The following is a 26,172-nucleotide window of genomic DNA, read 5'->3' as shown; positions in this document are numbered from 1 at the left end:
AATTAATCATGATGCTAATATTTACAATGAATTATGAATTCCCTGAAGTCACATTTTTGTGTTTGAGTTCAAGATAATTGGGCAAAGCTGTGTATTTTAAGTGTATGTGTGTTTTGGTTGGGTGGGTTATAGACTGAAAAGGTTAATCACTGACTTACTGGGACCAAACCAGTCACTTGAAGAGATCCCACAATATGAATTTTCAACCATGTTGTCTGTGAACATGCCTAGAGGATGTGCTGGGGTTTATCTACCGAATAAGTGTAGAATATCATCCAGTTATACAGTACTCAGTCAGAATCAGAAATACTTTCTTGATCCCCAGGGGTAAATTATACAACTAAGAAATGATCAGCAGTGATTTGACACAGGACTTCTGCCCTGCAGCCATCATGGTGCATTTTGTTTTTCCTCTTATCAATTAGATTGTATTATTTGACAGGGATATTATAGAGATGACAGGAAATGAAGGGAGAGGATGGAGGATGGGCAACAAAGGTTCCCAGCCAAACTCAAGCTGTGGGCATTGCAATTACATGGTCAGTGTCTTTTTATATGGGCTCAAAAAAGGGCCAAAAAGATTTTAAGCTTGTGAAATGATGGTTGTATATCACCCTTTATAAAACCATGGAAAACGTTTGTGAATGTAGAAAAGATTTGTGGTCGTCAGAATAATTTTTTTGGAACTCGGAGCTCAAAGTTCCCACACTGTGCGTGACACTGAAGTTACACATGCACACAAATTTGGATTTGGATTTGTAACTTCAGCATTACAGACAGTGTGGGAACTTTGAGTGGTGACGTCGTTTTCTGCTTTGAATCTGTACGCAGAAGTTCACTAGAACACTTTACACCTCAGTGTTAGTGTAATCTTACGATTGATATAATCTGTGCCCAAATTTATTTGCAATCAACATTTTTTCTACAACTACAAATCTTTCTACACATTCACAAGCAGAGGCTTCTGAATTATTTCTGAGCAGAATTTCACAAGCTCAAAATTTTATTGACCCGCATTTGAACTGACCTCTAGGAAACCATAACACAACTAAGTTCACATTAGCGTTTATAAATTCAGTTGTGCTGCTTGCGTTCGAACTGAAATTCTTTTTTACATGACTAGTCCGAACTTAGTTCATTCTGATTGCACTACATAGTAGAGCCTGTGTTTTTTATTTGTCTGAGACTACCAAAGCACTACACATTGTATGTAGTACTACCTGTGATTAGGTGTAAATGGTAGCATTTGATTTTCTTGTAACAGGAAAAACAACAAAATAATGTTGAGGAACATTACCTGCTGTTAACTTGACTTAGTTTGGTGAGTTTTGTGTTGACCTACATAGTGAGGATAAAGAAACTATAAAATAGAATAATAATAAAACAGGACAAATTGCAGTAATCTAACGTGCTAGGTGACAGTCACATGTTAAAGAAGCAATAAATGACCACATTTGAAATGGGGAAAATTCAGATTTTAGATGACTGAGATCAACATTGTAACGGAGTCTTATGATCATGTCCTATGAGCACTATCATTTTGAGGTAGAAATTGTCAGATGTGGTAAAATATGTGGTTCCTAATCTTCTTAGTGAATGTTATTGCAATTGGAGGTTGGTATGGGATTGGGTTTATGCAAGGTGAGCCTGATAGCATGATGGAGTCTTGCTGAATTATGTCTTGGTACAAATTCTGCAGGGAGGAGGAGGAAGAGGGAAATTGATATTACGCTGTTTTCATGGCAGACATTTCGACATGTTACAACAGGAAAAGCACAGGTGTAACTAACAGCATGAATTATGGCTGCTTTCCATTTAGTAATGCCAGTTCCAGGGCCCAGATTAAATGAAACGGAGCCATCGTTAATGTTATAAGTAACAAGTCAAAATGTCTGCTGAAGTCTTAAGTTACATTTTGGGAAATATACTCATTCGCTTCCTGGTGGAGTGTTAGATGAGAAGATGACGGCACTCTCATATCGGTCTGTTAAATATGAAGCCACAGCCAGCAGCTAGTTAGCTTAGCCTAGCCTAAAAACTAGAAACGGGGAAACAACTAGCCTGGCTCTGTCTAAAAGTAACAAAACCAGCACCTCTTAAGGTAAGACATCATATCTCAGTTGTTTAATCAATAATTCATTCATTCATTCATAATTACAGAAATGTGATAGGTATCCAGTTTCTCATCTATATCTCAACCAGAAAGCGCAAAAGTGTAATTCCCAAAACGTTGAATGAATCCTGTAAATGTTCTATTATAAAGTGGTTCAGTAAATTCTGTGGTAGTGAGAGACCAAACTGTGAAACAGTTGGAAATTAGAACTGCATGATGCAAGGCCTAATGTTGTTTAAAGATATATTTTTTTGATTCAGCTTTTATAAATCCTTGAATATAAACTCTGTATGTAAGATGGAGTATAGACAAATTTCCCAGGAGAAAGGAGAAACAAACTATTATTTTTTTTTTATACATTAATAATCAGATGTTTCAGTTGTCGCATGTTAAATAGGAAATTAAAATCAGAGTTTGGAGTTCATGAATTTTCTTCAAGCAAGATGTCAATATAAAGTGTAACTTGCATAAAGAGGACAAATGCGGTGTTCACTTTGAGTACAAGAGGAAGAGAAGTCGACCGAGTACGAGTTTCCAGTCATCCCAATATCACAGACCAAAACTAAACATCTGAAATCTAACCACGTGGGATCTGTTTAGATAAACATAAAAAAAACTGAAAATTTAGTCATTTTAAATGATTAACATTTGTCAATAGATGTTATTGGAAATAATCAAAGACAGACCAAAGACAAAAAAAACACGTTTACTCTGTAAACGTATGTCGTTAAACTGAGGCAGCAAAAATAGTACTAGATTTAAACAGCACTGAGTGCCATTTAAGACCAGACACAGTGTTTAAAACGTTGAACAAACATTTTAAAATGCTCTGTCTGCTATCTTTGTTTCTATGAAACAAAAACACTAAATCATTAGATGTCACCTGTGTTAACATATTTGAATTCTCCTACTACTATTCTCCTTGAATAGATAGAAAAACATCTTTTTAAATCCCTCTATAGGCTCTATATGTGAAATGTTTCATTCCAAAATGATGTCCTGTCTCAAACTAAAACTGTGGAATATAAGTTATTAACTCCTGCAAAAATCTAACTTGTGATTTCAAATAGTTGAAAAAGAAAATAAGATTTACAAAAAGGATATATCCCGTGTAACATTTTGGAATGAAACTGACTGTCAAGTGAGTTATAGCAACAGTTGTTATTTTAAAATGAGTTGCATTTTTAAGTATAGAGTATCTTGCAAAATTAATTAACTGTTGATTAGACTATTGACATGTATTTTTATTGACATGTGCAGTGTGTTCGCGATAAATCTTAAGCTTAACTGGATCAAATGAAAGCACAGTCTTATAAGCAAGTCTGACCAGATTTGCTTGTCGTTTACATAAGAATGTGTCACCTCATTGAGTCTCTCTCTTGTGTACACATCCCAGATAAACCAGACTGCAAAACCATTACGTAATTATTTCATCACCCAAGGATAAGTCTGGTGATATTTTTCTTAATCTCAACAAATCCCATGAAAAGCAAACAGATTGTTTGATTTTACTAACAATCTTACGAACACATTCTGTGTAGCCAAAGCCTGATAGAGCGTATTCCTTTGTGCCATAAAGTTCTCCAACAAGACCGAAGAGTGGCTCTGTGAGGCTGTACTTAGACACATTGTGCTTTGAGCTAAATGCTGTTACAGTTGATGTTTAGCAGGTATAATGTTTACCATGTTCACCATCTAAGGTTAGCCTGTTAGCATGCTAACATTTGCTAGCTGAGGCTGATGAGAATGTCATTAGTTTTGCAGGTATTTGGAAAAGAAAAATGAAACTGCGACACGATGATGGCACTAGAAGGAAAGTCAGGATGGAGTTTATTCTATGGGGACCATGAATATACAATACGTTCAGTAGATATTTGTTGAGACATTTCACTTTCATAAGTGGAAACTTTGATCTAATAGCAGCACTAGAGGGAAAGTCAGAGGATCATAAATGTCATTGGAATTTATCCTCATGAGACCTTGCATTTCTCTAGCAAATATCGCAGCAACCCATCCAACAGTTGTTAAGATATTGCACTCTGAACCGCAAATGTCAACTTCATGGTGGTGCTAAGGGAAAGGTCAGGGAATCAACTGATAGTTATGACAAAAATACAGAATATTCCCAGCCTTTCTCCTTAAATCTCAACAGTAAATCACTGGGGACATGTGTCAAACAAGACTTTAAATGAAAGGTGGGATAGTATCTACATATCCGCTATCGATGAGTTCTGTGCACACTCCCACTTTATTGGGTGCAGTCACATGAGGATTTCTTGGCTTCTGAGGGGCACAGTCTGTGTAGTGGTAACCCTTCTCTCTACAGTAAATGTCAACTGACACATTTTGTTTCTGCAGGAAGACCGTATTGTCACTGTCCACCTCTTTCACCCTGCTGTAGTGCTCCGATATGTTCTCCTCTTGTCTCCGAATATCCATGTAGCCAGAGATGTCAAGTGGGACATTTTCTTTCTCGAGGATGAGGATATTGTCACCGCTCACCTCTTTCACTCTGCTGTAGTGCACCTGTTTCATATCCACCTCCTGTGTGTTTTCCACATGTCTCTGAATATCCACATAACCGCTGTTTGTGAGGAGTTTGATGGCGTTCTCATTATCTGACTGACTCTGATCTGTTGCTTCTGTGTTTACAAGGTTTATACTTTGGCACAGATGTTTCTGAGTAGGCAGCCGGGATGACTCCATGTTAGAAAAACTCTCCCCGGAGAGAGACTTATTGCTTTTTAGAAAGTTTCCTATTTCATTCTTTCTGTCTCCAGCCTTCTCCCAGTCATTTTGACTGGGCGTTGACTCCTTACATAGGATTTCCGAGGCTAAGCGGCCAGCGGGAATTATCAAGCCTTTCTTCCTTTTTTGAGAATTGGAGGAATCTGGCAGAAGTCCGTCGTCATTTTCAGTCACAATTAGGTAGTCCTCCATCTGGTCCTTCCAGGCCACCATAAGAGGAAAGTTCTGGTTGATGATCAGGGCGTTGATAGCGTCTTCAGATCGTCTGCTCTGGAAGGGTTGGTTAAAGTTAATTCAGTACATTATGACCTTACACTTGTTCAAGTCCAAAGCAACTTTTTTGGAAATGTTGTAAATATGCAGATGCAGTGTTACCTTGAGAAGATGAACATCAACTCCCCTTATCTTTGGACCAGGCACAGGGGGCAGAACACATTGCTTCACACTGGATAACAAAAGAGTCATGAGTCAAATTATCCTCATCATCCTGACTTTCTATAAAAAGTTAAACTTCTTTTTTTGCAGGAGATACGTACTGTTTCCTCTTCATGACCAAGATGCACATTGCTGCTAGAAGTGGAATTGTAGAGAGGGTGAAAACCAATATCCAAAAGGCTCTCTCATTCTGAAGATCTAAATAAAAAAAAAAAGAAGGTATTTTTAAATGATTATTAGTACTTGTAACAGATGACACCTAGCCATAAAACTAAAGATGGAGTAAAGAGCTTCTGAGACTTACAGTTGGGGATTTTCACATAGGTAGAGTTGGTCCACTCGCTCCAGAGGCCATGGTCTAGTCTACAGCGCACCTGAACCATGTACTCCACCCCAGGACTGACGCTGTACAGGCTGATATGGGTTTGTGTACCTGACATGTACTCCTAGAGAAAGTAACAAATCACCAAACAGTCACTTTGTACCCAGGTTAAGATGATATTTGGATCAAACATTATTTGCAAGTACATTTGTTTTATCGGAATTGGAATCACGTGTCTGATTGAATTTGCTGTTCTGTCCTACACAACAAACACAACGTGCAGCAGTCATCCAATGACAACAACATTTGTTTTGGGACCTGAAAAATGGTAAAAACAAAGCTGTAATACTATATCAGTTTTTATGAATTCAGTTTTCAACATTTAAAACTCACCTTCCACTTGTTGCTGTTTTCTTGTTTGACTCTCAGTTCATATTTAATGGTGACCCAGCCGGACCTGGTGTCCGTGTTATGGGGATGCTCCCATCTGACATGGAGACATGGACTGTCCTCTCTCTCCTCCACCAGCAGCCTTACATTTTCAGGAGCGTTGGGCTTCACTGTTGAGCACAGACAGATCAAGACTCAAGAGTCCACAGCCACACTAGTGCTTCTGTGGAGGCTGCACTAAATGCTAATGTCAGCATGCTAACATGCTCACAATGATTATATATATAATGATAATGATTATATATATATATATATATAATATTTACCATGTGCACCATGTTTGTTTAGCATATTAGCATGCTAACATTTGCTAATTAGCACAAATTGGAAAGTATTGCAGAGGCTGGTGGGAATGTTATTAGTTTTGCAGGTGTCTGGTCATAAACCGAAGTATTGGACAAATTGAAATTTTGACCTGATGATTGATAGATGATAGATGTACAAAATCATCATGTCAATTCATTCAATAGTTCAATAAACATGGGACAGGACTCTGCTCCAAATGTGATGCAAGTACAGTGGATGGAGATAACATGCGCAACTGCCTGCATAAACAAAAGATGTGAAATTTGATCCTGTACACAAGTTTTATACCAGGGCACAAACCAGTTCCGCCTCATTCTGTTCAGGTTTTCATTTGTGCCCTGTGTCTGTCACGCAGTACTTTTCCATTCCTTCCTTAGCTCAAGAACGCTGCATTAGCTGAATCAATACAGATACTTTTCTGCTCTGTTGACTTCTACTCTAATGAGTACACGGATATAGTAGTCGTCAATAGTCAATGTGTATCGCTCCTAGTCTGACACAAAAAGACTGTTGAGATAGACAGGTTGAGCTGTTCTTTGATATAGATTTGATATACAGCAGTTTGCTTTACTGAGATTCTCCTTCACTTACTGTCTTTGTTATTCAGCATTTTGGTGTTGATGTTTATATCTTTGTTATTTATCTATTACAAATAGGGGGCACATCTGTGTCAGTGAACAGGAATCACAATATACTCAATATCTCTCTCCTGAGGTCGGATTCATTCATCTCATCTAAATCCTCTTCTTTTTTTTGGGAAGGGGGGGGGCTTACCGATTTCCATCACATCCATCTTAAAGGGGTCTGAAGTGGCATTCCCGAGGGCATTGGAGGCCACCACTGTCAGGTAGTAGTAGACCCAAATGGAGGTGTGGTTCTTGTCAAAGAAACAGGAGTTCCTCCCTGCCGACCGGTAGTCAGGACACTCGTACGGTCCCTCCAGTCTGTCGTACATATACGACAAAGTCAGCATTGTAAAACTGTGCTGTGGGCAATAAATACATGTTGGCACTCAATAAACACGAACAGGGTGTCGGGTGTGACGTCCACATCTTCCTCACTGACCAGTGCAACATGATCCCAAATGTCATCTTCTAAGAATAATCTTTACTACGTCTAATGAAACCTAGGGATAATCACACTTTCTGACTAGTTTTATGAAGGCATTAGAGAATTTGGTTAAATCATACAGAAGCATCTAATCATTCAAATTTAATTTTAAAAACTATAAACTTGACATTTTTGACATTAATAAAACAGAGTCTACAGCAGTGTGTGGGTCTGTGAGGCTGTACCGTGCTAAATTACAGATAACATGCTTGCTAACATGCTCACAATTACGCTAACTTGCTGATGTTTAGCAGGCATAATGCTAACCATGTTCTCAATCTTAGTTTGGCGTGTCATTAGTTTTGCGTATATTGATGGTCAACATCCATGGTCAAGTCAGGGGATCAACGTCATTAAGATTCATCCTTTGGGGAGCTTCACTGTCTATACAAAAGGTTATGGCAATCCATCCAATAGTAGTACTTGAAAAGTCATTAGCATTTTGCCCTCAGGCCAGGTCCTGAGACCCTGGATCAGTTGCAACTGTGGACCTTTGTTTTTTTCACTCTCTCTCTCTCTCTCTCCTTCACTGTGTCCTGTCTGTATCTCTACTGCAGCCTTTTGAATAAAGGCAAAATACAAAAAAAAGAAAAGAAAATTAAATAAAAAATAAAAAACGAACTGACTTTTCCGTCTCGTAGTAGAGGCGGTGTGTGGTCGGCAGCCCTCCGTCAGAGCCTGGCTCCCACCAGCAGGTAAATGTCTCCTTCTCAGGGGACCTGCAGCCAAGCAGGACTGGTTTCCCTGGTGGAGACATGCCTGACAACATGTGACAAATAAGCATCAGCTCACAATTCCCAATTTAAACTATGTGAATGTCGAGGTCTATATACCACTAGATGCAAGTGATTTCTTTTTTGTATTTTGAGTGGACCAACCCTTTAAACATCATGTTGTTATTGGCCAAAGATAATGTCATTGAAGGTTTTCAACTTACTGTTGCACTTTACAGTTGCAGACAGCAACAAGAGCAGTGACAACCCAAGATCTCTCCGCATCCTGGCACAAACTGTCACGCCGTGTGTCCTGAAAAACAAAGTGACATCACCAGCATGTGGTTAATGAGGTGATGTAAACCTGTGGTTTGGCTGCACGTCTTGTTTTTACCTAAAACAAGAAGATATGAAGGGAAAACAACGAGCACAACCAATAATTGTTAGTACATGTTATAGCCGACACATACGTGCCATCACATGTTGTTGAAACATGATATACTGCTTAAAATATGTGAGAATTAACATGCATTTGACTGACAGCAACATACGACCCTTTCATCTGCAACTTCACCAAAAAAAAACATGAGAGGGTTTAAAGGTGAGGAATAGTACTGGAGCTGCTGGTTTCAAAGAAGAACTGGATTTCCCAGAATTAACCAGACAACTGTGAAAAGGATTATGCTGTATCCTGGAGGTATTGTGCTAAATCTGTAAAACAAATCTTTAATACTCAGCCCCAGGATATCATTCAGTCATAAATGATTGATTGCTATGGATAAATACTTCATCATATGTTGCTTTCTGAAATAACCCAAATGGACTTCATATAATGTTTTATGGACTTCCTTATTCTCTTCATTCAGATCCACTGACTTAGATAAAGATCACATATTGGCATACATGTTGGACGCCCTAAAATGCATATCAGAGTTTGTGTCAACACACTCAGCTATAACACGCTTGTTTACCTGTACTGATGTTCTGCAGGTTTTTGGACAGGAGGTTGACTCCCTGGTTCACACTCCAAAATACCTTTTCGGCCTCCCTGCTCTTTGCTGCGTAACAACGGTGAAATGCTTTATGCAATTAGTCACCCGAGGAGCTGTGGGAAAGCATCCTTGGGCTACACCTTTTCCCCGAATTTTGTCTCGTTTTGTATCGTAAACACGGTGACAACAAGCTCGGTTTCATCCTGTGACACCTGCTGCGACAAGTTTTAACAGGATTGCATGAGCAAGACGGGATCTGGATGAGGCTTATTTCTCAATTCTAAAAAGAATACTACCTAATGCAAAATATTCAGCTTTCCACTCAGACTAAGCAGTGTGTCTGGGGTAATACTATTTTAATTGCAGATTACATTTTTTTTATTCTCATAGAAACCAATTCCTTACTGCCATTATTTTAATGAACTCAATTACTTGAAGTTAAAAAAATAGTTATCTTTAATTTGGCCCTACATCAGAAACAAAAAGTAGTCTGTTTATACAAATATTGTGCTTCTAGAGTGAGTCACTACAGTACAATCTATTGGCGAAACTGACTCCTACATTATTATGATTTGTAGCCCAACAGATATCTCAGGATTATTGGCAAGATACATGCTGCAATTCTGTTCTGTTCTGTTAGTATTGTTCCATGTTGTACCATTTAAAATGTTACTGCAGTATAGCCTGGGCGAGTACACAGCATACCACAGAGATTATGAAACATCACTTTCTATAAACTGCCATTCTTGGTGTCAAATTATTCACTGATTTATTCACTGATGGTCAGCAGAAAGGCAACTGATGCATAACAATCTCCATTAATAATTGAAGTAATTTAACAACTCCAGTTACCTTTTAAGGTGTTTCCATTTTCTATTGTGGTTGACAAAATAATAGAAAAACCCATTGCACTACAAAATTAGGTAACAACACGGCTAAATAGCCCTTTTAATAGAAACTGAACAGTATATGCTAAGTTACTCAAGAGTAGTAAGCCTTCTTAATGCATATTATTATACAGTATTTAATTACATTGCACAACTAGGTGTTCATGTCTTCTCCCTAGACCTACCTGCGAGCACACAGACAACGAAACTCAAACAAAAACGCCATTACAAGTTGCTAAACAAACAAACAAACAAACAAACAAACAAAAAAAGAGCATGTAACACAAATACTGGTTAATACAGCTCTGGCGTTAACTCACCAATTGAGGACGGCGGTCGACCTTCGCTCATTTGTGAATGCACCACATTTGCTGATGTTGACACAACGACAGAGGAGGCGACCTTGTCACACCTGGCAACCGGTGCGTCTGACACCTCAGGTCGGATATGACATGAGGAAGAGAGGTGTCCTCCGAGTCACGAAGGGGAAGGGTTTGTTGTCGACGCCACTTGCCTGTTTGAGACCCGCCGTTAAACGTCAAAGAGGAAGAAAGAAGAAGAAGAAGAAGAAGAAGAAGAAGAAGAAGAAGAAGAAGAAGGTGATACACTATGGCTGTACGCTGGAAGATAATATTGTCGTACTGCAGATAAATGTTTAATGTTATCTAAGCAACAATGTCTTCAGCTGAGTGTTTGAGAGTTTGTCAACGAGCGACTAACTGCTTTTTTAAAAACCCGAAATAAAGTTACACAGGATAGGTGTGTAAAACCTAAACATTGTAATAACACGAAACAGAGGACAGCAGTGGCAAACCTTTTGTGTTATTTTCACAAACATCAGGTCAGCCATCTGAGTATTTATCGATAGGAGGAAAAGTGTTATTATAGGAACAATTAATCTCAAACTCTGAATCCTGAACGCCTTTTAGCCCACCTGTGAATTGTCATACAAGTCTGTTTCGCAATACAAAAAAAACCCTCTAAATATTCACCTGCAGTGGCACATCTTGATGCATAAACAATCTTTGGCAGGACAGAGTAGGTGTGTCAGTATCGCTTTCTTCCCGGAAGTAGCCCTTTTGTCTTGAAGTAAACTGTAAACTGTAAATAAGCAGTAACAGAGAGATAGGCGTGTCAGACAGTTTACATGCAGGTAGGCTGAAAACGATTCTGACTGTAAACTATAGAAAATCACAGTAACATTGTTAAAACGTGTCGCTGGCACCCAACATTGTAAGTTATTTTATGTTTTTTATTCCCATATCATTACTGTAATACTTAAAGTACTTTATTAATCACTATGGGATTTTTTGTACAGTAAGTAGTACAGTGCAGAGCCAAACTCACAGGAATCATATTCTTCATATTTGTCATTTAGGAAAAACCCTAAAAGCAACTTCTTCAACCTGAAATTCTCTTTCAGTTACTGTCTTCGTTATTCTTCCTCGTCTTCATTTAAGTGCAGGTGGAAGTCTGTTGTTTATCTCGTTTTTTTAATTCAGAAGTTGTTTTTTTTATAAAAACAAATAGGGGGCACATCTTTGTCATTGAACAGGAATCAGTGTCTCTCTCCTGAAGGTTACAAAATGTTGTGCCAGTTCATCCAGTTGTTGAGATATTTCACTGGACAACTGGAAGATTGCTACAAGAGAAGTCAGGGGATCATCAAAGTCCTTAGGATTCATCCTCTGGGCGCCATTAATGTCTGTAACAAAATCTCATGGCAGTCCATCCAATAGGTGTTTAGTCTGGACCAAAGTGGTGAACAAACGATCCCCAAATCCCCACATTGCTGGCATGGCTAAAAACTTGTACATGACAATATACTCTACAGATAAATAAGTGGGGAATAAATGCACCTGCAGTGTCTTTTTGAACTTGTCAAGAATAAAATTCTGCACAAAAACACTGAATCCTCATTTTTCTAACATGAAAATGGTCAAATAAAAAGAGACTGAATATCAGCTTGTCGTGAAAAGTCAGTATCAGTATTGGCATTTTGAGGCCAGGGTGATCGAGGGTCACACAGGTTTACTTGCACAGCAACAAAGATTTGTGCTCAGCTGACTGAGCACAAGTGTGTGAACAAGGGAGTCTGTAGTTTTCCACTCGCCTTTCAACCAGGGCCGGATTTAGCCTGTCTGGTCTTAGACTGCAGTAAACATATGGTAAGGGGGCATATTGTTGCAGTCAACATGCACGATTGTTTTATCCTTATAGTTTTAGTTGTGTGCACATTTGTTGTTTTTAACTGTCTTCGCTTCTTAAATCTGTGCACCATGACTTAGGAGGCTTTTACCTGGCACTGCCCACTGCACGCTGTTTCTAGAAAGAGATGTTGATGTTGTAAATTTACATTTTCAATGCTGTGAGCACCACAAAGTAGGCCGTCTCTACTGTAGAAAGATTGATATCTCAAAACCTAGACACATAAAACATAACTATCTGCGTGTGTAGGTCTAGATACCAATAGAGGTGAACAGACCCTTTAAACATCATGTTGTGTTTGGTCAAAGATAATGTCCTTCAAACCTTTCAACTTACTGTTGCACTTTACAGCTGCAGACAGCAACAAGAGCAGTGACAACCCAAGATCGCTCCGCATCCTGGCACAACCTGTCACGCAGTGTGTCCTGAAAAACAAAGTGAGTCACCAGCATGTGGTTAATGAGGCGATGTAAACCTGTGGTCTTGTTTTTACCTAAAACGAGAAGATATGAAGGTAAAACAAACAACAACCAATAATTGTTTGTACATATTGTAGCTGACCCATACATGCCATCTGCAGCCATCACATGCAGGTGGTGGGTGGTATTGTAGTGAAAGTGTAAACCAAACTGTACATTTTCGGTTTGGTCATAAATGATTGATTGCAAGGGATAAATCATCTGACTCAATAATGTTGCTCTGTGAAATAACTCTAACAGTTTACATGCACTTCCTTATTCCTGGGAGCTCAACTTCATTCAGATCCAGAATAAAGAGTAAAGTCAAACAAACACGACATTAAATATAACTAAATACAACCAGATCTAGATGCATTAATGGCAACAGCTGCAAGGACAATACAAAATTAGTGAAACTACAAACTAAAAATTATCAATACATCTCTGGTGTTCACTCACCAGTTTAGGATAGGTGTCGACTAGGGCTGCAACTGACGATTATTTTATTATCGATTCATCTGCTGATTAGTGCTGCTCGTTTAGTCTATAAAATGTAAAAAAAAAAATGTGTGGTAAATGTCATCACAATTTCCGAAACCCCAAAACTCTTCATTTACTGTCGAAGAATTTACTATATTAATGACAAAGAAAACAAGCAAATCCTCACATTTAAGAAGCAGGAACCTGCAAAAAATTAAACGATTAATAGATTATCAAAATAGTTGGCAATTCATTTTCTTTCGATCGATTAATCAACTAATCGTTGCAGCTCTGGTGACCATCTCTACTCTGTGAATTAACTACATTTAACTGACGCTGACACAGAGGGAAAGGTAGCGTATTTACATTAGACGACCTCCTCACACCTGCAGACTGGGGCGCCTCAGGTCGGATATGATATGAGAGAGGTGTCACCACTTCTTCCACCACGGCTGATTTGTTTTAGTGCAAAATCATAGTCTACGAAGTAACAAAAAACACACGTCAGGTAAAAGTAGTAGTACCAAAAACGAGGTAGGCCAGATGTACATCCTTGTTACTGATATTAAACACACACGTTTGAATAAAATGCCATCAGATAAATGTAAAGAAAGTGATCAATGTCATGAGGTGTCTTGCAGGATTGGAGCATCTCTGCAATATACTTATGTAGCCTTCAGGTATCCTGGGAAACGAGAGAGCGGACAAATTGGCAAAAGAAGCGGTCAATAAAAGGCAATAAGACATTTACACTCAATCCAAAACAGAATAGGTACGTTAAGAAGTAGGGGAACAAAACGTTAAGTAATAATAAGCAGGTTGGGAACTGAGCACAGCAGCCTTATAACAGAAGGAAAACGTCCAACGGGTCTTTACGATCAAGAGGCAGTTGAGTTAAATTAAAATTATGACACAATTATGTGAAATATGGCGGGTAGAAGACAACGTTAAAAGTACGTCAGACTGTGGAGATGGTGTTCAAGGGAGGAAATTGTTATTTCGTTTTTGAAGAACTGCTACTGAAGAAATATTCGGAGTTTTTAGAAAAACTAGCGTCGAGTACGGAGAAGAGATCCATCGTCAGAGAAGACTGCTGGACATCTTTTGGAAACCCGAAATAAAGTTACACAGGATAGGTGTGTAAAACTTAATTATTTCCATAATACAAAACAGAGGGATTTGATTTATCTTTAATCCAAAGTGAACTAGAACCAAAAAAGTGACCAGCAGCTCTTCTCTAACAACTCTCCTGTAGCTGAGAGCCAAGATCAGAAAGGAGGCAAGCATGAAGATTGAGGATCAACTAGAAATGTAGAACCAAAACTAAAGAAGAGCACGTCACACTAACAATGTATACAACCCTACCATGTCAAAGATTCACCGTAATACTCACACAGGTAAAAAGCATTTCCAATGTGCTCCTTGTGGGAAATCATTCCAGTCCAGTTTTGATGCACATATGAGAGTACACACAGGTGAGAAGCCATGTTCTTGCAGCACCTGTGGAAAAAGATTCAGTCAGACATCAGCATTGAAAGATCATGAGAGTACACACAGGTGAGAAGCCGTATGTTTGATCTGTTTGATATCAAAACTCCTGTGGAGACGACATGAGGCATGTAGTATCCTGCATCAACCAAACGTTTACCGACGGTTTCATATCTTGACGCATACACAATCTTTGGCTTAAGTATCTCGCAGCTGCGTGGGAGAAAAAGCAAGACAGTGCAGGAGGCGTGTGCCTCGATCACTTTTGCCGTCTCTTCCAGGAAATAGACTTTTTTTTTTGTCTTGAAGTGACCTGTTGTCAAGTGTATTACACCGGTGTGTCCAGTCTGAGTTCTTGGGGGCTGCCATGTCGGACTCTTTGGAGCGGTCCACGAAGATCCACTTGTTAAAGGAGCCGGTGGTGAAGAGGCTCTGCGAGGTGTTGGACAAATCCAGCAATAAAGGATGGCGAAAACTTGGAGATATAGTCGGCAATGACAGACGGTTTAAAGTCAGGTAGGCTGAAATGGATTCAGTCTGTAAAATGTATGAAGTCACAGTAATGTTGTTTATAATGTGTCTGCCACCCGCGCTGTAGGCTGTTTTATGTTATTTTGAAATCGCAGTTCCCAGTAATTACTTAGCAGTAGGTAGGAGTAAGTTGTAATACAGCATTATGAGATAATATAATTAATGCAAAGGATATTAATGATAATAAGAGTAATCATTGATAGTATCTATGTACACCTACTGTGTGTATAAACCGAGGGATATCTTGAGGGTCTAAAAAGACAGATGACCTGGGGGTATGGGTTAGGGGGGTTCAAGTACAAGTGAGTCTTCACTGCCAGATGAGCTTCTGTCCTGACATGAAATGAGTTGCCTGCGTCCAGGATCATGAAGTTCAGTAAAGTTGATTCCGGTGTATGAAATATGACATGCTGTCTACGTCCTGTGTCGTTCTCCAGCTCAAACGACATGGAGATGTGCTCTCTGAAGGTGTTGGACCTGGACGGCAGCCCAAGCCGCATGCTGCTGAAGCTGATGGGAGAGCGAGGCTGCACCACGGGTCACCTGGTTGACTACCTCCAAACTCTGGGCAACTCAGAGGCCCTGCAGTGCCTGAAACCACCAGGTACACCTCCTCGTTACGTTGTCAAGTATCCAAACAAGGTTGATCTTTGTTCTGTTGTATGTTTGGCGTAAAGGGGATTTTATGACTCACTTCATGGTGTTTGGATGACACTTACAGTACAATACACTGCCCGGCCATATTGAATGCAACACTATACAAGCTTGTCACTGCAGTCAGTTTTTGAAAGAGGAAACATATGATGATGGGTTTACTCCAGAAAAGTCTATTTATGTCAGCTTTACACATAATCTTTTCTGCGGGTAATAATATAATCTGTCTGAAATCAGTGGGACAAAGTGTGAATTCAAAGACAGTCTCCTAAATGTGCAGCCTTGCAGATCCTCATTCAGCCCCAGTCGGTGGCTCTTATCTCTGGCCACAATCTGCGCCTCAGCTGCCATGCTGTGGGCAAATCCCCAGTACAGTACCAGTGGTTCAAGAGCAAGGAAGAGGTGAGCTACCCCCCTTTGTCTTTGTAGTGTTCATGCTGATGTTTTCCATACCTTCCTCTTCATTCTTCGTACTTGTTTCCCTTTTGTTACGTATTTTGCCTTTTAAGTTTTCACTGTACATCAGGATCTCTGGAATGTATTCACTAAAACAGTAGTATTATTATTTTAAGATCAAAAACATGATACGCTGTTATACAACGAACATGTGATATCTCCCGGCAGCCTCTCTGATTGCTGATCTGCCTTCCCAGATTGAGAAACACATTACAGCCGTCAATTGTGCTGCATTTTATGTTTACATGTTGGGACAAGTGAACTGGATACTGTCAAACTACTCACGGTTCCTGTTTTCCACTAACACCTGAAACCAGAGGTAGCCATCCAACATTTCAAAAGGGAAAGTTACGTATTAATTACATACATCCGCTTTTAATTTTGCTTACCTGAAACTAGAGTTTGATTACTGTGTGTTTTTGAAGGATGGCACTAGCATTCTGTATATTTAAATTTGATCACTTTCATGCACAGAAATTAAACATGGATTGCTTGCCCCCCGGAATAATGTTCTTCGCAGCGTGGAAAAGCCTCTGAATCGATGAGAGATGAGATTTCAGTCTGCAGGTGTTTGTCTTCTGGGCTGGAAGGATGCTACATTTTGCGTAGCGGTAAATGTGATTCACATTTTCTCAACCTCAGGTGCCAAACAGCTTCCCTCCAGACCTGATCATAAGTCCAGTCCATCTGAGGGACGCTGGCTTTTACATCTGCAGGGTCAACAGTGGAGATGCTTTTGAATTCAGCCAGTGGGCTCAGGTGGACATCCTGAATGTCGCCATGTCTTGTGGTAAGATCTCGCTTAAGTCTCACTTGTGACTGCTGTTTCCTGCTCTGTGCTTATAAATACATTGTTTTATTTTGTCTTTTCATTTGAACCACTTTTGTTATTGTACATATTTCCGAGGTGTCTGCATTAGTTGCAGGACAGGACGTGTTTACTTCTGTGGGACCCCTAGTCGTGGATAAGATACCAATGACGTCTCCTCTCCCCCTCACCACCAGGGCAGAGTTATCATTCCTTAGAGGGTCGGCTGAAGTTGGTGATCCAGCCTCAGGCCCAGCGGCTGCATGTTGGGGAAAACCTGCAGCTGGAGTGTGGAGCCGTGGGACGGCCGATCCCTCGATACCAGTGGCACAGAAATGGAGTCCCGATCCCGAACGCTATAAAAAGGAAACTCATGGTGAGGAGAGGTTGCAAGAGTGATTTTATTTGGAAAGTAATTTCTCTGTTTTTATAGTTGTCAGACGTTACAAGACAGGAAGTGGTAGCTTTTTGGTTACGAGACATTAGAGTTTACCTTTGCAGTTCACTAAATTGACAGCTACCATTGTTCACTATTGTAGGGAACAAGGCTTATTAAAAAGTGTGTGTGCTTTTCAGATTCCTCGTGTGATGCAGGATCAGCACGGCAGGTATCGCTGTGAGATCAGAAGCAGCACTGAGAGGATGTGGACCAATGAAGTGGACGTTGTGATAGGTATGTCACACACTTATGTCAGTGCATTTTTTGATAACCAGTGAACCCAGCTCTGTTGTCATTACGTCTGAGTGATCATTTGCTCTGTTCTTGAATGAAAGCACCGAGGATATCTGTCCAGATTTCAGAGGCAATGGAGTGCTCTGAAGGTAGAGTTGAAAGGACGGGTGCATGGTGTATCAAATAGAGTACAATAGAGTAACAATCACAAGGCTTGTTTGATCTCCGGGTTTCACGTGCATGAACTTTGATTTGACTAACGTCCTTACTTTCAATAAAGGATGAAAAGACCAAAACCTACAATGAATTGATCTTACTAACCTACTCTTGTAGTATTGTCTTGTGTATCAAAGGCAGATATATGATTCTTCTGTGTCATAGACCTCCATTGTCTGAAAAACACTATTCACTATAAATAAACACAGTATTGTTATTATTACACTGTTGCACAGGTGACACATTCCTTTGTTACAATGAACACAGCGACTGTAGTTTATTTTGAGTTACACCATCCTGCTATAAATACGCACTAGAGCATCAAATCTAAATCTATTAATCTGCAGCTGAAAAATACACAAATTACTCCAGTTGGTTTTGGTTTTTTCATGGGATTAATCTCTAAATTTGATTATGATTTGTTAATTTGATTGCATGAAAATAAAACATCTCCTCTACTGTTACTGTGAGGCTGACCTTCCCTTTGACTAATCATCTCAAAAGATTTTTCTAACACCGACGTAACAATGCTCAGTTTATAAGATGGTGAAGTATTTGTATTTTTGATTCCTAGATGATGTTTACGCCATTGGAGGAGGTAAGAGTAATCGTACTTCTATTCAAACACATATTTTCCTGACACAGCACACAGCACTTGCTATGTGATCATTTGTTGTGTGTTTACTGTGACATTTTAATTTCAGGTTCCTGTGAATTTTTCCTAAATAGTATTCCAGAACAACTTTATGGTAAGTGAAATGAAAAAATAACTCACCAGAGAATAATAGTTCCTCAAAAAATACTGTAGAGTTTAATCAGTGTTTCCAATCAATGACACCAGGAATGGAAAATTACAAGTTTCACAAAGGTTGTTTTATGTGGCGGCTGGTGTATTACCCGACATCAAACACCTATTAATGTCATTGTGTTTGGTATTTAACACAGCATGACCCACTTCCTTCCTGCCTACATTTCTTACTAATTATGAATTATATTGCCACTACCTGAATTACTGGTGTATCAGTCATAAACGGTATGCATTTATGTAAAGTCCAGTTCTTAAGAGATCTTTATTGATATTAAAGGGGAATTGTTTTGTTGTTTTCTGTTGTTCAACATATAAAGTACAGCATGCATGTCTTAAAAAGTAGGCTATGGAATATTTATCAGTATATTTATCGGCCAATAAGCAACCAGAAAATAAAACAAATGGTGTCATCATTACATAGTTTATCCTGTAGAGGGGACGGACAGGTTTATTTCTCAGCTATAAAGGTTCTTGCTCAGTACATATCTTGATCGCAATTCTTTGATAACCCAATTTGAAATCCTTATCAAAAAATATGTTATGTGTTAATGTTAAAAAGTGCCTACACATATTTATAGAAAACTCAGATATTAATATCTGTAGTGGCCCCAAAAATCCTGTGTTAGTCAGGCTGTAGTTTCTGTTATTTTGTCCACCTCCTGTACTTGTGGTTGAACCAGTGAACTGGCTTCAGCTGGCTTTATTAAGCAGGCAGTGAAAATCCAGAAAATATGTGGTAACTAGGTGGCTTTTTTTTAACAATACTTGTTGTTTCTATTTTATAAATGTATTCTACATTGGAGAAGACCTCATAATATACAGTACATTCATTGGGGATCATTGTATTAAAGCCAGAATACTGTTAAGGATATATATGTGTCTCATATTAGATTCATATTATCGTGTATGAGTTTTTTGGTTTATCAGTATGGTTTTCTCCCTCTCCCGTGTCCCCTCCCAGCGACTGACAAAGTGGCCCTGCTGATCGGCAATCTGTCTTACCAGAACCACCCGCAGCTCAAAGCTCCCATGGTGGACGTGTACGACCTCACCAACCTCCTGCGGCAGCTAAACTTCCAGGTGGTTTCGCTGCTGGACCTCACAGAGTCGGAGATGAGAAACGCTGTTGACGAGTTCCTGTTGCTGCTTCACAAGGGTGTCTACGGTATGTTGTGGGTGCTTATCGATGAGGTAGTAGATACCAACGTTGATAGTCTTTTAGAGTGACTGACTGAAACATGAAGGACTTCCCTCTTTAGGTCTGCTGTACTACGCTGGTCATGGATATGAGAACTACGGCAACAGTTTCATGGTGCCAGTAGACGCACCGAACCCGTACCGCTCAGCCAACTGTTTGTGTGTGCAGAGCATCCTTAAACTGATGCAGGAGAAGGAGACGGGCCTCAACGTTTTTCTACTGGACATGTGCAGGAAGAGGTGGGTCCTTGAGACAGTGGGTCATTCCTTTAAGTCTATCACATTTAACTGGGATTTAACTGACACTCTTATACAGAGCAGTTTAAAATACATGTAGGAGTGTAATTACTGCTGTACATCACTAACATTAAAGGGAGTGTAAGGTTCAGATCCACACTACCCCCTAGATATTACTAAATATTAATACAATAAGAGTAGAAACTGAGAAACAATACTTTAATATTCAATTTTAATTCCATACAGTATATTTCTCAAAGCCTTTTCCCTGTGCTCCAAAAACTTTAATTTTTCTTTAAAACCTTTTTACAGGGGTGCAACTAACTTGTTTTCATTATTGTTTAATATGCAGATTTCTTTCTTGATTAATCGATTAATAACACAATATAATGTCAGGAAATAGTTTAAAGAAATGCTCATTACAGTTTCCAAGAGCCCAAAGTGACATCTTCAAACTGCTTGAGTCCAAAACCCCAAAATATTCCCTTTATTATCGTGGAAAATATTGACATTTGAGAAGGTGGAACAGGTTAATTTCTGTCAATTTTACTCAAACAATTAACAGTAGACTAGACTAATTAACAGACTAATTTGAGCTAGTTTGAGCTCTAGTTTTGTTACCTACATGAAGTTTTATTCTCTGTATTGTTTTTATCCTGTGATGTTTCTTTTTGTTTAAAAAGATTATATTTGCCTTTATTGGTTAGACGATATTAGGCAGATAAGTAGGAATAAGGAAGGAGAGCATAGAGCTGTTTGGGATTTGTTACTGTGGTTTGCATGTTAGAAGTTTTACAGATTGATTCATTTGCCAGGAACATTCATGATGACAGCACTCCAAACATTGTCCTGAGGGTTACGGCCAACATTGTCTTTGGATACGCTACGTAAGTTTGAAACATCAGTTATCATTCCAAACTCAACTTTTTGTTTTCGAGAATATAAAACGTTGCATTCTTCGCTTGGCTGTTCAGGTGCCAAGATGCCGAGGCCTTCGAGCTCAGCTCCAGTGGCTTCACCAACGGTGTGTTTGTCAAGTTTTTGAAGAAGCGACTGCTGGACGATGAGAAGATCACCGTGGTGCTGGACCGAGTCGCTGAAGGTGAGGAGAGGAACAAAAACACAATATGTAACAATATATAATAACATCATTTGTAGCCCCGCAGGAAGTGCTGAGATAAATGATGAAAACTATACTTACATTAGAAATATCTCATCTGTCATATATGCAAAGGTAGGTTATTTACTGTAGTGTGAATCACAACTTGACATTCAATAAGACCATTTTGCAGTGTTTGGTTATGAAATGTGATCGTTTATAGTTGCTGTGTTTCCCACAGGATGTGTTTCTGTTTATTTTTCAAAAGAAGGGTAATAATGTGATGTCAAAATTGTATCAGCTTGCTTGTAGGCTAATGGAGCTTCCGTTGTAAATACATGGTTAATGATCCTTCATGAGGTTGCTGTAAAATGCACTTACTATTAAACAACGTTTAGGATGCAGACAGGATATGCCTTAAACATTAGCTCAGAGAGGGTTAATTAATTGTACTTAAAATAAAATGCTCCTCACAGTGCTCCCCGCCTCCTCCCTGTTGCAAATATTTTCCTTTGTGTCCAGACATGGGTCAGTTTGATGCTACGAAGGGGAAGCAGGCTCTGGAGATCCGCAGTAGTCTGTCAGAGAGGAGAGCGCTGACCGATCCTATTCTGCCCGGCGACAGCGCTGACCTCGCTCACGCTCACAGCCGCCAGTGGGCGAAGGCTCACGGTGAGTTTAAAACACCAACTCTCTACTTAATTTTTAAATATTTGTTCATCTACTTCATGTCGCTGCACTGGGAAGCCCCCATTTCCTTACTGCAGCTCAGCGCTGCACGCTCAGTCACATGTTGACTCAGGTTAATGGAGATTATGCACACAGTACTCTTACACATAGTGGTTTCCCAGGAAAACCACACTGTAGTTGAAAGAGCGAGAAACACGCAATGACATCATCACCTCTTCCTCTTCTGTGAGGTAATAAATATTTGCTTATGGAAAACAGGAGCCACTAGGTTTTGCAGTGAGGAAAATAGCATTACTTCTAGTAGTTATGTTGTGATTATTCCAACCTTGTGACACCTCAGATTTACTTGGGGGATCCCCACCCTCAGGTTAGGAATCCCTGCTGTATAATATTTTAAGATTCAGAGACTTTTCTTTGCTTTTTCTGGTGACTTTTTGTGTCTAAAATAACAACAAAGTTTCTTAATAATTTCAAACGAATGATTTAAGACAGATACAAATTGTTTTGTTGTGATGTAATTTGATGGATGTTTGTACAAAGAAGGGATTGTTGTAAGTAAATTGGCGGATTTTAAACCATCTTAAAATGACACCACATGAGAACTTGGGAATGGAGCATGAAAACCAGCTGCAGTTCTTGAAATCAATCAAATGTATGTATTGAAATGTTTGACGTATTGTCTGTTCGTCCAGAGCTTCCTGAGAGTATGCGCCTCAACTTCGACTGCGGGGCTCAGATCAAGTTGGGCTTCGCTGCGGAGTTCTCCAATGTGCTCGTCATTTACACTCACATCGTGAAGAAGCCTGAGGACATGTCCTTCTGCCAGGCTCACGTCACCGACTTCTCACAGGTCAGCATGTTGTCATGAACACTGGTTAATAAGACAGACCAGTTACCATCTAACATCTAACAAGAGCCTTGTAGGGAAATTGGATAATTAAATCAGAATTTGATTAGAATTCACTTTTTCACTTCAGACTTGCACGACCAACAGACTTATTATAAATGCCCCTAAAGTTATTTTGAGAGTGGTTGTGTGCACGTGTTTGTGCATACTGTACACTGCCACCTGCCTCTTTTCCACACTGCAGGACCTTGATGTGGATCCTAAAGAGATGAACAGAGAGACTCCAGAGGAGACGGGGATCTACTTTCTGTCCAGCAGCCTGCCGCAGCACTGTCTTTACACCAGAGTCAGCTCAATGCAGAAGCTCAGGGTACAACTTTTCTCACAAGACATTATGGCATTTAATACTGTGTGAAAGTCCAAAAAGAATAACAGCTATGTAGGTATCCTTGTGATCAGGTATTTTACAGATTCTCCAAAAATAATTTTGAAAGGTTTTTTATGTGCCTGAAGGTTTCATCCTATTAAGGAAGCATGTCGTCCTGTGATTAAATAACAAGACCCAGAGTCTAGAGTTGAATGCTAACGTCTGCACGCTAGCATCCTCAAAATGACAATGCTAACATGTTGATATTTAGCATGTACCATGTTCACCACCTTAGTTTAGCATGTTAGCACTCTCTAATTTGCATCAAACACAAAGTACAGCTGATGCTGATGGACATGCCATTTGTGTTACAGGTATTTGTTTGTGTTACTAATCCATGCTATAAATGTAGAGATATTTCAGTGTATAAAGGAAATCTTTGACCTGCTGGTGGCTCTAGATGAAGTCAGGGGATCACCAAAGTCACAAGGATTCATACTCTGGGCACCATTAATGTCTGTACAAAATGTCACGGCAGTTGTTTCAACAGTTGTTGAGATATTTTAGTCAGACATTACTAGAGTCACCCTGCTACTGTGGCTTAAACAACATTTAAATGAACAAAGTTAGATGGCAATAATCCACTTCTTCTTTCATTTGATGTCACTCATAGAATATTTATTATTCTGTGATCATGAGTCAATCCTAGAAAGTATTTGGTTAAGTTTTGCTCAAGGCAAGTGATTCTGGGCCTTAAAACGAAACGAAAAGGGTCATTATGTTTCTTGATACTACTGTTTCTCACATGCGACAGGAGGAGCTGGTCTTCACCGTGTGCCTTCAGGGAACCTTCACCGCCATGGATGACAACCCCGTCCAGTGGACCAAAAGCATCAACATTGGCAAGCCGCTGATCGCCCGACTTGACCTGCACCGAGCCATGCGCCGGAATAGCTGCCTGCAGACGTGCATGATGCCCCACAGCCCGTCACACAGCCCCTGTCACAGCCCCGGGCCTGAACACCGCCTCCACCTCCATCACGGGGCACCCCAGACCCAGGACTACAGCCGCCTGTCTCCACAACACCACTACCTGGACGTCTACGACCGTCTTCAGGGTGCAGTGGGAGGCTGTGGGGATTCCTACAACGACAACCTCAGCCAATCTCGCTATGAACCTGTGTACAACTCAGCTGGGGGGCTTTCAAGCTCACCGGACAGGCTCAGCATCCCTATAGAGGCCAGTGACGACATCACTGAGCTGCAGACTGTGTTCATCAACAGTCTGCAGCTTCAGCAGCCGTGAAACGGAACAGAAGAGAAGCTTTAAGTGTCTAATGTATCTGGAATACAGATGCTCTTTGTTACACGTTGTGACTTAATAAGATTTTTTAGAATATCATATTCTTCAAGTTATAAGCATTATTTGCCTCCACAAGCTGTACACTGACTTTTGTACTTGATTTTTAAGTTTTATAAATAAATTTTCAGAAGAATGAAAAAGTGGATTTCAGTTAACTGCCATATTTGCACAGAAAAGCAAAGACACTGAATGGAAATGATCAAGATCAGACATGTCATAGTCCTTGTGTAACAATATTACAAAAACTTTGTCAGAGCTGGAAGTTTACCTCTCACAGAGGTTTGTTTAAAAATATGAGCCAAATGTTCAGAAATTAAAGGGGTATTATGATAAAGAAGATAAGGGGTGAAGCAATCTGCACACAAGACCTTACCTGCCTTCAATGCAAGAACAGCATTGTAAACATTTGTTCATGTAACTGTAAAAAAAAAAGAAGAGCTCCCTCTGCTGCACAGTTATACAGTTACAATAAATATTTAAGGCTGTCAGCAGACTTTTTATAATGTAATTAAACAGAGGAAAGAAACTGATGGTTAAAAACTTTGAACATGGACAATCGATCAGATTCCTCCACCCACTGAGAATATTTCCACAAAGCTGTTACTCTCTTTTCTATCTTTTAGCCGTCCCCCTCAGGATGGCAGTCTATTAGGACTTACTTCTCCTCCACCAGCCGCCTCTGGTACTCCTCTCCCAACTCTCTGGACCTGCCTGCAGTACCCAGTGTCATCAGCTCCTCTTATATCTGTGTTTAGACTTCATTAGTCTTCGTCTGCTCCTCAGTGAACCGTGAAACTTTCCCTAAAGAGTTCCACTCAGTGACTTTCCCTCTGGGATTTAAGGCACTGTTGGCTTTATTATCACATCACAAGTTCATGTTGCTACTTTTGGGTTGTCCTGATGGTGAGAGATCACAGAGTCCACTGCACTCTTGGTTGAAATTATTCCTGTAGGTTGAGGTCCATATCTGAATGCAAAATAAGAGTACAACAAGCCAGACCTTCAGTCATTGCAGTTTGTATAAGAACCCCATGGGCCAGTAAGCACAGCCATAAGGTGCTGCTGTATATCCATTTCTACATGTGACACATGTAGAGTTTATCTTCTTACATAAGAAACCATGAGTTCTCTGCTTGTATGTCCCACGCGGTGATAGAAACAGCCAAACCCTGCAGTGTTTTGTGTACGTTTTAGCCTGTGCATCCATGATGCCATACATGATGGTGCTTAACTGAGTGTTATTATATATATACTGCTCATGGGGGTTTGTTTCTGGGGGTGGAAAGAGAGCCGCAATATCCTACTTGAGCAGAAGTACTGAGTTACTCAAGTAGATGTGAGATTACTGTAAATGTTGGTTGAAAAGTGGCATTTTAAAAAAAATCCACTTTGTCACTTTGCCTTATAAAAATAGAGTACATGATCTAAAATCGACTTAAAACTTAGAAAAAACTTACTAGAATTGGATGAAAAAGTGAATCAGTTACAGTTGTAGTAATTAGTTTCCTCTCCTGAA

At 39.7% G+C, this 26,172-nt stretch overlaps 2 protein-coding genes across 4 annotated transcripts; one reads left to right on the top strand and one right to left on the bottom strand.

The window, feature by feature from the left end:
• Positions 1-3,914: 3,914 nt before the first annotated feature.
• prlrb (prolactin receptor b) lies at positions 3,915-11,177 on the bottom strand. Of its 3 annotated transcripts, none has more exons than XM_070904030.1 (10): positions 11,069-11,177; positions 10,397-10,590; positions 8,422-8,510; positions 8,111-8,243; positions 7,149-7,354; positions 6,012-6,178; positions 5,601-5,742; positions 5,398-5,494; positions 5,237-5,306; positions 3,915-5,131 (listed from the first exon to the last, which is right to left on the bottom strand). In XM_070904030.1, the coding sequence occupies exons 3-10, from the start codon at positions 8,480-8,482 to the stop codon at positions 4,298-4,300; spliced, it is 1,710 nt and encodes a 569-aa protein (XP_070760131.1). In that variant the 5' UTR covers positions 8,483-8,510; positions 10,397-10,590; positions 11,069-11,177; the 3' UTR covers positions 3,915-4,297. The 3 variants fall into 3 exon arrangements, with proteins under 3 accessions (XP_070760131.1, XP_070760132.1, XP_070760134.1); XM_070904031.1 differs by having other exon boundaries at positions 7,149-7,318; XM_070904033.1 differs by lacking the exons at positions 8,422-8,510; positions 10,397-10,590; positions 11,069-11,177 and having other exon boundaries at positions 7,149-7,359; positions 8,111-8,242.
• Positions 11,178-12,688: 1,511 nt separating this feature from the next.
• Positions 12,689-25,101, top strand: malt1 (MALT paracaspase 1). The gene is made up of 18 exons (XM_070904029.1): positions 12,689-12,721; positions 15,020-15,226; positions 15,679-15,845; positions 16,176-16,297; positions 16,994-17,141; positions 17,357-17,535; positions 17,736-17,832; positions 17,934-17,981; positions 18,623-18,646; positions 18,753-18,797; positions 19,818-20,021; positions 20,116-20,293; positions 21,106-21,177; positions 21,265-21,392; positions 21,912-22,061; positions 22,772-22,929; positions 23,171-23,296; positions 24,108-25,101. Exons 2-18 carry the CDS (start codon positions 15,078-15,080, stop codon positions 24,597-24,599), a joined length of 2,487 nt encoding a protein of 828 aa, XP_070760130.1. The 5' UTR covers positions 12,689-12,721; positions 15,020-15,077; the 3' UTR covers positions 24,600-25,101.
• Positions 25,102-26,172: the final 1,071 nt, after the last annotated feature.

The sequence above is a fragment of the Enoplosus armatus genome, chromosome 4, assembly GCF_043641665.1.
Source record: "Enoplosus armatus isolate fEnoArm2 chromosome 4, fEnoArm2.hap1, whole genome shotgun sequence".
Taxonomy (NCBI): Eukaryota; Metazoa; Chordata; class Actinopteri; order Centrarchiformes; family Enoplosidae; genus Enoplosus; species Enoplosus armatus.
Note: the sequence above shows the minus strand (reverse complement) of the source record. Positions and strands in the feature narration are given on the sequence as shown.